The sequence below is a fragment of the Leishmania infantum genome, chromosome 4, assembly GCF_000002875.2.
Source record: "Leishmania infantum JPCM5 genome chromosome 4".
Classification (NCBI taxonomy): domain Eukaryota; phylum Euglenozoa; class Kinetoplastea; order Trypanosomatida; family Trypanosomatidae; genus Leishmania; species Leishmania infantum.
In genome coordinates, this window is record NC_009389.2 from 418,845 (window position 1) to 431,258 (window position 12,414).

Genomic DNA, 12,414 nt, shown 5'->3' on the forward strand with positions numbered 1-12,414 from the left:
GAGAAGAATCAGCGCAACGGCGCGTTCGTGCGCAGGGTCGCGCTCACTCAAGCGGATCGCCTGCACCCTCTGGAAATCGCGTAAAGCGAGAGCGGGAGACAGCAGGGGGTGAAATGGTAGACATAGGAAGGGTGGGGTAGGATGGCTTCAAGTGAGGCAGCGGGCGTCGCGCTTTTCACCAGATGCGCACGCAAGCAATGCTCAATCCAGGTCGATCTCCAGCGAACCAGTCGTTGCCTGAATCGTCGTCGAGGGACACGAGCCGACAAGGTCGTCATGGGAGTCTCGAGGAGACTCGACCGCACCATCAGAACCGCCTTCACCGCCCCGTGGCGCTGACGGCGCCGTTCGCGCTTCCGGCGCCTTCGAGTAGCGCACGCGGCTCTTCTCCGGCTGAACGCTTGCGCTGACAGGAGCAGCGGCGATGAGCAGCGCGGGCCCTCCCTCTTCTGCTGCCCTGGACGCTGGCTGTGCAGCGATCGCGTTGAGCCTGCCATGTCGATTGCGCACCAGCGTCGTGGGCCGACGCGCCACCCCTTGCTGCGTGAGTGCCTTCAGCTGCTTCGCTTCCAGAGCGCGGTGCTGCGCCTCGAGCACCTGCTTCGCCCGCTCAGCCGCCGACAGCTTTGGGGGCTCTGATGTGATGGTGTAGTATCTGTCATCTTCGTCGCTGCTGACGGCTGCACCGCGGTCGATGCCCTCGTCACCGACTCCGGCCCGGCTGTCGGTGGGTGGGGCTGCCTTCGGCGGCACCGCCCAGCCACCAATACTGCCCTCCTTGCTGTGCGGCGACGTGCGCTCAGTGCTGCGTGACACGCTGACTCGACCCGAGTATGGGTGGCCGCCGCCTGTGGTAGTGTGTTGGTGCCGTTGTGACGCAGAGTGACCGGCCGACGAGGGGCGTGGCTCCTCGCTGCTTTCGTCAAAGTCCTCCCATGGATCGCGCGGCGGCCCGCCGGCGAATGTGTCGCCCCCTGCCGCGCTCCCATGCTTTGGAGCCGCCTTGCGTGAGGCGACCTTGAGATGCTGGCCCGGCGCGAGGTGCTGGGGTGGGTGATGCCGCTTCGCAATCACCGGACGAGGCGCGTTGGGTGTCGAGGACATGATGAGCCGGCAGAGTCGTTCTCGCTCGAAAGGGTTGTTTTGATGGCGCGCACCAGATAGCGGGCGTGGATCACGTGCCTGTGCGTGCCGCTTGATCCTCAGCAATGCGCGCCGTGTATGTGCGTAGCTCCAATGGCCGCACTCGGAAAAGCATCCAGGAGGGAGCAGGGGGGATAAAGAGTAGGCGTTGAACTGACGACGTGGACCACCAACGTCGCGCTGCGCTCTTGTTGTTTGGTGGCAGTGTTGAAGTGCGATGCTGCACGGGCGTGTGTGTAGAGCAGATGCTCAGAGAGAGAGAGAGAGCCGGAGAAAAAGAAGTTCAGGTCATGAAGTGATCGGCACCACACGAGCACATACCTGTGCGCCCGAAATGTTGCGCATGCCGACGAGAGAGGACATCACGAAGGCGAGAGAGAGAGAGCGGGAGGTAACTACCATCTGCTAGCTGCAGGCGTAGGCGACTGCACACAAGAGGGTTCGATGGACTTTTCACGTACGTCATCACGCGAGAGCCCCGAGCCCCTCAGCATGAGCACAAGAGGAGGATGGGGCAGCAGCAGAGCGTCGACATGCAAACAAAACATGAAGTATGAGGCGCCAGAAAAGCCTGCGCATGATGTGCACGGCCGCTGTCTGAGTAGTAGTCACCGTCATTAACACCGCTGCCGGTGAATATTGGCACACGTCACCGCCTACTCATCCTTCTGGCGTACCCTCGTAGCGTCTGCTGTGCAGGAGATTGCGCGCCTGGGCGACCATTTCCGGTGTCACCTCGGTCTTCGCCAGGCGCTCGCCCCGCGCCGCTCGCGATTCATCGGAGACCAACTTGTTGTCCGCATTGATCATGAGTCCACTCGGCTCGTCGCGGTAACTGTATCCCCTCACGCCATCGTACACACCGCTCGGCGCGTCAGGCACGTACGTCGGCGTGAAGTCCCGTTGGTAGAAGCGCTGGCGGTTCAGCTCGATATTGTCAAGAATGTCGTTCGCACGCTTCGACTGCTGACGGCCAATAAACAAAACAAAACCACCGGCGCACATGGCCAGAGTGCCACGCCACTCGATCCACACCGTGCGCGCGACACCCCGTTCGCCGTACCGTGACAGCACCTCAGGGTTCTCGATGCCGAGCCACCACGCCTTTACGCGCGTGAACAGGCTTACGTGGTGCACCAGCCGCGGGTGCGTGAACTTCGGTGGCATCGTCGATCTCTCCCCTCTCTGTTTCTGGGCTGCTGTGCGTACACGAATATGTCGGGCTATCCGTACTGCAGTGTTGCGTGAAACATCGAGTGTGGACAACGAAGACACGGTGAAGCCGCAATGAGCACACACGATGTACATGACAAGAGAGGAGGAGAGAGAGACAATGACGTGAAGATAAGGAAGAAGGTTAAACACAGGCACGCACACACACGGGGACGAGAGGGGGGCACGTGCTGATGGGGCCCGTGGACAAGAGCCACAAGGCCCATGCATAAACCGGTAGCTGGATATGGGTGCGGGACGTCAAGAAGCACTTGGCAGCACGCGAGCGAGCGAGAGCTCGAAGAGTGTGCGTTCACCGCGCCGGATCCCTCGGAAGAAGTCACAAGCTGCATGTGACTCCCCCATGTCTTTTTGTGTCTCTCTCACCACACACACAGACATACAGACAGACAGAGAGGCCAGCATGGGTGAGCGAGGGGACGCATACAGAGACGGACAAGACCGCTCCGCTTGCATACGCGCATGAAAGTACCGCACTCATTGTCGCCGTTGTGTGTAGCGCGTTGCATGTAGAGAGTCGACTCGATGCACGTGCCCGACGGTGAGGTGAGCTGAAGTGAGACTTCGAGTCATCAAAGGCGAGGAAATGTTGGTCAACAGGCGTCTTGTACTAAAAATAAGAGTGTCACCAGGAGGAAGAGCACAGCAGCAAGGCTACAAGCACACACGCACGCGTGCGTGAGCGATGTGCAAGAGACGAATACGCAAGGGCAACCCGCCATGTCCGCAGCGACAGCCAATACAGAAGGGCAAGTGCTTGAGCGGTGCCACAGCCTGCTTTAGCTGCTCCTTCTCTCCGCCTCTCTCTGGCTCGGACGTGTTCTTCGCCTTCCTGGTGTCGATGGGTGAGTGTGTGCACAGCGCTGCAGCGATGCTCACAGCCGTTCTCGCTTCATTGCCCCCCCCCCACACAACGAGAGGCAGGAGGAGGGGGGATCGCACGCAGGCCATAAAACGTGAACGACACAACAGCAAAAGGGGCCCCTCTACACACCCGGCAGCACCCACGGGCGCGGGGGTGGGGTGGGGGAGGAGGATGCAAGCGAAAGGACGTGGGCTGCGCGGGTCCGCGGGTAGTATTGCCAAGACCGCACAAGGGAGCCAGTCGAAGAGATGATGGCGTAAACTGTTTAACGAACCGAAACCGAAAGGGACGCTGAAAAGAGGGAGAGGCACACGCCACACCGCCAGCTACACGACAGACACGCCGGCGCTTGGATTTACGGGTCTTGTCGCGTCTTCGAGTGTGTGTCGGCGCGAGGGAGGTGTAGAGGGGAGGGGTGGGGAGGACCAACAAAGGTGCAACACGGCTCGCCACCCTCGCCTCCGCGCATTCTCCGACTTCGCCGCCTACCTCGAATGCGGTGCTCTCACAACGCCCACTGCCTGCCAACGTTTCTCCGGTTCTCTTTTCATTGGACTGCTGTCCTCTTTTCTGCCTTTATAGGTGCCGACCAGGTGCATGGGCGGCACCACGGCAGACGCCGAGGCGGCAGCGGGAGTAGGGGGCGACGCCGAGGGCAGTGAGGCGCCGTTTTAGAATTGGATGCACGCACCACTGTCACCCTCCTCGATCCTTCATCCAGCACCATCACCGTCACGCTCACCCAATGCGCGAGTAGCTCCCTCGCTCCGGAAGCACCACCTCTTGCCCCCGTTGATCTTTCGCCATGTACAACCTCCCGGCTTTATAGCCTTCCCTCTTCGCCACCTCTCTCTGCGTTCTGCCGTCCTCATGCTTGATGGTGCACCTCCACCGGGACACACGAGTAACGCCTGGTGCATGGGATGAAGTCGCACGCTCGCGGATGCCGCACGCCGGGAGGGAGACGGAGCGACCCAAACGCACTCGGGTGAGTGAAGCGGCACACATCCGCCAGCTAAAACGGAAGGTGCAGTTGTTTTGATGTTCGTGCGCGCTCTTCCTTTCCTCTTTCGGGGGAGGCGTGGTGGTGACGGCGGATGCTTAGCGTTGGCGCTAAGCACGATGCGCCGCAGCGCGTGCGTGTGGATATGTGCTTGCGGCTGCTTTCCGCGAATGGTGCGCGCGGGGCGAAGATACGTTTGCACGCAGGCACGCACCCTGGCTGCCGGTGTCATTCACGGAAACGTTTTCATTTTTTTTTTAGAGCTTGCTGGAAGTCGGCGCTAGAGTCTCCGTCTTCACGTTGCGGTCGCGGAAGGCCATGCACAGGTCCACCTCCTGGCGGCTGCCGAGGTAGACTGGCGTGCGCTGATGAAGACGAGTGATGGACTGCTCCAGGATACGGCCGTTGCTGCCCACCGCCTTCCCGCCTGCCTGCTCCACGATCATCGCCATCGGTGCGGCCTCGTACAGAAACCGCAGCTTTCCCTCCACCTGGTTTGCGTCCTTGGGGTAGCAGAATATACCGCCGTAGAGGAGCGTGCGGTGGATGTCGCCGACCATGGAGCCGATGTAGCGCGCACTGTAACGGGTTGTCTTGTTCATCTTGAGGTAGTTGATGTACTCCTTAAACCACGGTTCCCACTTGCCGTAATTGCCTTCGTTGACACTGTAGATGCTGCGCTTCTTCGGGATGCTGATGTGCGGGTGCGTCAGGATGAACTCGCCGATGTTGGGGTCCAGTGTGAAGCCGTCCACACCGTGTCCGCTCGTCAGCACGAGGTTCGTGGCACTGCCGTACACGGCGTACCCGGCAGAAACCATATCTGTTCCCTTAAGCATGCGGATCACGGCGTTAGCGTCTTCGACGCTGTTTATGTTAGCGTCCTTGGGCAGCCGCCACACACCCCAGATAGAGCCTACGGAGACGTTGGCATCAATGTTGCTGCTGCCGTCAAGAGGGTCGAAGAAGACAAGGTAGTCGCCACGGCGGCCGCTCTCGGCGATGATCATCTGCTCCTCCTCCTCGCTGCCGAGCACGCACACGCTGGTGGAGCTCAGCAGATACGCCTTGAACGCCATGTTCGAGATCACATCCAGCTTCGCCTGATGGTCGCCAGTCGCGTTCGCCGACTGCCCAGCAATGTAGCCCAACATACCCTTCATGCCGGCACGCCGGATGTTCTTCTCAATCACCTTGACCGAAGTCTGAATCGCCATCATCAAGAGCGTGAACTCGCCGCGACTGTGCGGCGGTTGGCTCTTGATGATGTACTGGGTGAGAGTAGTGGGGGTGGGGGTGCGCCTGACGTCCATGCTGAGCAAGAGTGCCGCGGCTGCGGTAGGAGACCTGAGGGTGGAATACGGAAAGGAGGGGTGACGGAGGCTGGAGTGTGTGTGTGTGTGTGTGAGGGGGGGGCAACACCAATAAAGTGATCGGGTTCGAGACTGGCGTAGCGACAGGCGTGTGGACCAGAGCGTGAAAGCAGGAGGCGGCGGTGGCCGCGATGGGAGGACGACAGAAGAAATCGGTGAAGAAGAGCACAGGGATGGTGGTGGTGGTGGTAGATGTGCAACCACGAATAGGAGCCAACTACCAAGAGACAGAGGCGCACGCGCACACACGTATGTACGGTGCGTGGGCTATAGAGAGAGAGGGAGAGAGAATAAGACTGCGCGTGAGCGTCTGAGTGCAGAGGAGCGGTGAAGTCAGTGAGGGGGGAAGGGGGAAGGGGGTGGAGTAATTTGATGAGCGAAACAGGTACCTCCACAGGGCAGATGGTGTGTGTGTGTGTGTGCGTGCAAACGCCACGGCGGAGGCAGAAGCAGGAACGGCGACGGTGAGGGAGAGAAAGTGGCACAGAAGGATGCCCCGGAAGCCCTGAGGGGAGATAAGCCCACCAGATCAGCAGACAGCGACATGCATGAGTGCCTCGCAGCACGGGACGCCGATGCCGTACAACAGAGGCAGCGGCAGAAGGAGGCGGAGCGTGCGCACCTCCACCTCTTCGTTGTGATTGTCTACACTTCTTCGACTCACACGTCGGCCCCCTCTGGAGCCATCAGGTATGAACTGCGTTAGCAAAGGCGTGAGCGAGAGTGAGGGCAGCGGAGGCGTTGCTGTAAACGGTCAGAGACACAGACGGGCACGAGCTCACTTATGATGAGGAGCCGCCCGAGCAGCAATGTGCACAGATGCACGAGCGCAAGTGCCATGCTCATCGAGACAGGTCTGGGACTGGAATCGGGCGTCGTTCCTCCGCACCTTGCCGCTTTCCGCCTCTTCCACCTGCGGGGTGGACATAGGGAGACAGCGTGGATGCGTAACTCCTTACGTGATGACCACTCCCCCGGTGCGATGTGCACCTCTTGACAGCCCTTCGCCTTCAACAGCTGTTCGACGCGGAGCACCCTGTCTTCAATGCCGTGCACGTCGACGACCAGCTGCTCGATGCGCCGCCACTCCGAATCGGCAATGCCCTGCAGAACGTCCCACTCGGACCCCTCGACGTCCCCCTTGACCGGAGCGATTGACCCGCCTGTAGCGCGGCGACACATCGCAACGTCTGCCTTGCGGGACGTTGATCGCTCGAGGAGATCGGCGAAAGACACGCAGCCGCACTGCTCGCGCCTCCTCTGCGACGGAGACGCGAGGAAAATGATAAGGAGCAGTGCCAGCGCCGGCATAAGCAGGAGTCTGGCAATCCACTGCAGAGCAGGTGTCTCGAGCAACGAGCCCAGGATCAGGGTCGGTTGCGCAGGCAAGTTGCCCGAGGCGACGTTGCCGCGGGCCATCACCGACAGCTACGTGCAGCGAGGGGCGGCCTTCCACGCGCGGGTCAGCAAGGAACTGGGCGCCGGCCACGGATGCGGCCGACGCGCCAACTTGCGCCACCCGCACGCGCTGCCTGTAGCGTGCCGTATTCTCCTTTACCAGCGCACACAGGCGAAGAATCGGCTCGGCTGCCAGGACGACGGCCTGTGGATTCACTTCTAGCACCAAAATGCTACAGAGACCAACCTTAAAGTCCATATCGATCACCAAGGGACTGCCGGTGGCAGGAACGTTGACGCCGTGACGCGTGTAGAACGTATCCTTGAAGATCTCTCGTGCTACCGTCGCCGTTCTCCAGGCTCCGCAGACGGCCTTGTACTCCACTGGCCTCGCGCAGCCGGAGGCAGCGGTGAGCTTGCTGGGTGCGTTTCGTGAGTCGGCGCGTGTGCAAGACCCACCGGTGAACCTACAGGGAGAGAGCGGCGTACGCCCGCAGGCAGTCAGTTGGCAGCATGAGCACCATAGCGCTGTGGCAGTGCCGTGCGCGCAACTATGTGTGGTGGTGGTGGGGTGTAAATGAGCGTGGTGCTGCCGTGCTGCGGTGTTGGCAGCTGCAGGCGTTGAGGAGCGCAGATGTGCGTGTGCCTGTGTTTGTGGGAGGGGGGGGAGCAGCGGTGCAAGAGTGCGCGCGTGAGGGACGTAAGAAGCGGGGAGGTCGAGACATCTCTCGCACGCTCTCTCGGCGAGAGCCCGACCGCATCTCCTCCTCGGCCTCCAGCTGTTGAAAGGCCACACTCTCCGCCTCCTTCTCGCACATGTGCCTTCGCTCTTGCGCGCCCCTGCTGGGATAACGGACGAAGCGCAGCGTCGACGCCGCTGCGACTGGGCAAGTGTCATAGGGCCGTCTGCAGTGCTCCTGCCGTTCGACTCGTGTCGTTCTTCTACATCGGAGAGGGCGCCCCTACCCACACGCACACGTACAGAGAGCAGTGGCGTCGGTGGTATCCGTGGGAGACAAACCCTGTTTGGCTTTTGGTGCTGAGTGGTTGCGAAGGTGCCGGTAATGTGTGGGTGTGAACAATGAGGCGCCGAAAGAAGAGACAGGAAGAGAGAGGGAGAGAGATGATCCGACGGACACACACGCACATCACAAGAAGGAAGGTGAGAGAGAGGGGGCACTGTGATTTTCGGTGTGTGTATTTGCCTCTGTGGGCCTGGCGTTGCTTCTCTGAGTCGCCTGCGGTTCGCTCGTTTTCTTTCCTGTCCCATATGCCCGTGTCGTCGTGGAGGCAACGTCAGGACACAGAGCACGCACATGTGCCACCACTGGCACGCGATGCCATAACGGAGAGGGGGCCCGTGCCCGCGCGCATGCTGAAATTTGTCTGTCTCTGTGCGTGCGTGCTGGCTGTGGCGAAAGCGAACAAAACGTAAACGAAAGAAACAAGGAGGTGCGCTTGTCGTCGTCGTCTCGCCATTTCAAGGCGTCTGCTCTCGCTCCCGCACTCTCACCTGCTCGCTCGCTCGCTCAGCGGCTGCCACTCTCCGTGTCTCCCTCTCGCTCACACAAAAAGCTCAGAGGCGCACACCCACACGGTTGCCCGCAGGCACGCGAATCCCGCACGCCGACCCACCGCGTGGTGGCAAGCAACTTTGCACACGTGGTGCAGCCGTGCGCCGACTCAGCCATCGGCGCACGGCCTCTGCCTCGAGCTCCCCCCCCTCCCTCGTCTCGCAGGTCGTCTCGCAGCCCCCCTCCCTCCCCTCCCCACCAGTAGGCTGCGAGGGCCGAGTGGGACGCGCTCGAGCCACGCCGGCGCTGTGCCTCTTGTATAAATTGTGCAAACGCGCCCACCGTGGCAGCCCGCTCCGACGCAGAGCCGTCCAGCGCTTGAGCGCCGACATGAGGAGCGATACACCGCTCTGGGCCTGCCTAGGCGGTAGGGGCCCAGCCCTGTCACCACCAGAGGGGTGGCTTGGCATCGGCAGAGGCCGGGGGACCCTCTTGGCTTCCTCGCCGAGCGGACACTGGGCAATGTGATACCACGCTGAGCTGGACCCCCCGTCACCACGGCGAGAGATGGACAGTCCTCCCCCCCCATACACACTCACACACACACACACACACAACGAAGAGAATGAGACTACAGGCGAAGAGGCTTGTAGTCAGTGACATCGTTGTGCTGTGGGGAACGTTGTAGAGGCAGCACGGTAGCCGTTCAGACTGAGGGAGTGAGGGGGGGACAAGTAGGGCAGAGCGTGAGAGAGCCGGCGGGAGAACGTGACACGCCGACACAGTGCGCTCGGCAACAAGAACTGCTCGGGGAAGCTCTCGTTCTCTCTGCTGCCCTTGCTGCACGCGCGCCCGCGCATGGCACACGACGCTGTATACGGCGTGGGGGTGACATCGTTCTCGTGGTCAAACATGAAAGTGAGAGGGAGGATGGATGGGTGGGTGGGGGGGGGCGCGAAGACGGAAACTTCAAAATGGGGGAGAGACACGAATAACGAGTACAGACGCCGTCATCAAACAACGGAGGGCGCACGACCAACGGACGCCCGGAGCCGAACGCGCCAAAACGCGCGAGGCGGCGGGAGAGGGAGAGGAGGAAGCGAAGGTGCGAGTCGGCCAAAGCCAACAGCGACTCTATCGAAGCACGGAGGCACACGCACACACACACAGGCAGACACACATGCGTCGAAAAGAGGAAGAAGAAAGCTCGGAGCACAAGCCAAAGAACAAAAGGAAACAAGCAACGTCGAAAACGGCGACGAGTTCGGCATCACACAACGTGAGGCACGAAAATGTTAGAGGGAGCCAGAGATACAAGGAATGACGCCCACCATAGCACAGCATACTCGCAGGCAACCGTTACAACCAACAGCAGTTCGTCAGGCAGCGACAGAGACACACGCGTATATGCGACAACATCCCCCCGCCCTCCTTCTCCACTATAATAAGGAGACAACAACAATGGAAAGCGTGCGTATGTGTGAGAGAGAGCGAAAGCGGCATACACCTACACGCACATACAGCGTACGCACAGCAACAAGGGTTGCAAGAGCAACAACCACAGCGCTGAGGAAGAGGGGATAGAGGGAGATGCGCAAGGGCAGACGCAGACACATGCAAGCCAAACAAAGACAAGCCGTCAGGGGAGAGATCGCACACACACGCGGGTACGAGAGACATACGCATATACATAGAGAGAGGGAAAGAGCGATAAGACAGAGGCTATGAAGTGCCATCCTCGACATAACTGTTGTGGTCCTCACACAGCGCCCCTACAGCACCCTCGCTCCTTTACCCTCTTGCCCTCTCAAGCCGGGGATAGTGGCCACCAGACGGCGAAACAGACAACAACGAGAACAGCCAACATACAACAACAAAGTAAAACAACGAAATGCCGACGGCCTACTCGAACAGCGGCGCACGGCGAGAGCACCTTGGCTCGCACACACAGACACATAAAAAAAAACGCACATAATAATAATAAAAGGAAGCCCAAACGCGCACGTGCGAAGCATAGGAAGGTGGGAAAAGGGGTGGGGAGCGGCGGCGATGATAACGGAGGGGACAGCATGGGTGGCGGGGAGGGAGGAGGGGGCAGACACACACACACACACACAAGGAACACGCATACATGCACATTCGGCAGGGGGGCTCGTTTCGTTGCATGTGTGCTATCGGTGAAGTCTCCGGAGCAAGAATCGATAGGGGAAGAGAATCGACAGGGGATGGGGGAGTCACCCGGGAGCGGACGGGCGATGCAGTGCTGGCGTTTACGAGCGCACCAGAGACGAGAGGGAGAGACCATCACGGCAAGGGGAAAAAAAACAAAGAACACAAAACGAGTCTACTCAGAAGCGCGTATCGGTTCGTCTCACTTGCATCAGAGGAAGAGGTAGAAGGCCCATCCACAAACGCGGCTGCTGCGCGCGCGTTTGAGTGTGCGTGCGCGGGTGTCGGTGCCAACCGCTCTCACCCTCACCCTTCCTTGGCAAGGAAACGCGGGCGTGTGGGGAGGAAGGAGGGCCGCAGCGCACCCAGGTAGCACGTTCGCTGCCCTTCCATCCCCCGCTCTCATTCCTTTGCGCGTGTCTGTGTATTCTTCGCTCCAGCTTTCCCTCTTCCGCACACGTGCAGCTGAAAAGGCAGGAGCCGCCCACGTCTGCACGCACCCTGCGATATACGCATACGCCTATACACTCCCTCACGCAGACACATATGCGCCGACTAACACACGCCATGAAAAAGAGAGAGCAGCGAGACATGGCCATCGCGGTGCCGAGGAACAGAATAGAGGAGAGGGATGAGGAGTACGCCTTTTGCCACGATGCCGCATTGAATCCTCGGCATCATTCCATCTTCGTTTTGTGTTGCTCCTGGTCTTCTGGTCCTTGAAAAAGAGGAGCGTTCACGGCTTTCTGCTGAGCATCGTCACCAACTCGAAAGCGTGGCACACACAGCCAGACGGGAAAAAAATATCCGTTCAAGTTCTCATTGATTCTTTCGACGCTGTTTTTGATGCGCGGCTCGCTCCATCAATGTTTCGCACCGCCTTCTTTGCCGCTCGCACCGCGGCGTCTGTGCACCCTCGTTGGTTCGCCTTCCTTCTGCGTGTCAGGAGGGTGCAGCCGCCCTCCTCGTCCTCTCTCCTACTCATCCACACAGGGCAAGCAAGAGCCACGGAGGAAAACGCCAGCTGATACAGGAGGGAAGGATGAGGAAGGAGAGAGAGGAGGGGGGGGGGCGGTGCAGAGAGGGCATGTCGCGGACAGGCACGGGAATATACAGCAAAGTAGATCACAAACAGAGCGGGAGAAGATACACGAACATGCACGCACGCACGCACGCACGCGAAAGGGAAAAAGAAGAAGGCGGGAAGGGGAGGAGGGGTCGGGTGCACAGACACGGATAACAGAGAGAAACACATGTAGATGCACACATGTGCGCATGAGCGCAGACAAGGTAGACAGGAGAGAGAGAGGAGTATGCTCGAGCAGCCCATACATCGCGTTTCAGCTTGTTCCTCGTTTCCGTGTCTCTCGCTGCCAGCATACGCACAGTCAAGAACGTTAGCTGAGCGCCCCCGAAAAAAACAAAAGAACAAGGAGAGAGCAAGAAGGGATGAGACACCAGGGCAGCAGGCGCAGCAGGAGAGATCCGCACAACATCAGACACGTGAAAGCACATCCGTACACACGCACACCGGTACAGACGGCAGAAGCGGTCCTTCTCCCTGCACACTGTTTCCTCAGTCGCCGCCTCCCAACGGGAACCGGACGGGCACTGAAGAACGGCAGAACAGAAAAAGAAAGGAGGGGAGACTCAAGAGATGTTCGCTTCAGCTAACGCGCTCCCTGGTCTCACAGTTCTGTTCTATCCACTATCTCC

The 12,414-nt window shown here is 60.1% G+C and overlaps 4 protein-coding genes across 4 annotated transcripts; all 4 read right to left on the reverse strand.

Annotated features, from left to right (window-relative positions):
* Nucleotides 1-201: 201 nt before the first annotated feature.
* On the reverse strand, nucleotides 202-1,104 carry LINJ_04_1150 (hypothetical protein; the record flags this gene model as incomplete). Its single annotated transcript, XM_001462917.1, has 1 exon — nucleotides 202-1,104. One exon carries the CDS (start codon nucleotides 1,102-1,104, stop codon nucleotides 202-204), a length of 903 nt encoding a protein of 300 aa, XP_001462954.1.
* A 699-nt stretch (nucleotides 1,105-1,803) lies between these two features.
* Nucleotides 1,804-2,310, reverse strand: LINJ_04_1160 (conserved hypothetical protein; the record flags this gene model as incomplete). The annotated part of the gene is made up of 1 exon (XM_001462918.1): nucleotides 1,804-2,310. The coding sequence occupies one exon, from the start codon at nucleotides 2,308-2,310 to the stop codon at nucleotides 1,804-1,806; it is 507 nt and encodes a 168-aa protein (XP_001462955.1).
* Nucleotides 2,311-4,501: 2,191 nt separating this feature from the next.
* LINJ_04_1170 (putative fructose-1,6-bisphosphatase, cytosolic) lies at nucleotides 4,502-5,557 on the reverse strand (the record flags this gene model as incomplete). The annotated part of the gene is made up of 1 exon (XM_001462919.1): nucleotides 4,502-5,557. The coding sequence occupies one exon, from the start codon at nucleotides 5,555-5,557 to the stop codon at nucleotides 4,502-4,504; it is 1,056 nt and encodes a 351-aa protein (XP_001462956.1).
* A 1,102-nt stretch (nucleotides 5,558-6,659) lies between these two features.
* LINJ_04_1180 (hypothetical protein) lies at nucleotides 6,660-7,913 on the reverse strand (the record flags this gene model as incomplete). Its single annotated transcript, XM_003392166.1, has 1 exon — nucleotides 6,660-7,913. One exon carries the CDS (start codon nucleotides 7,911-7,913, stop codon nucleotides 6,660-6,662), a length of 1,254 nt encoding a protein of 417 aa, XP_003392214.1.
* Nucleotides 7,914-12,414: the final 4,501 nt, after the last annotated feature.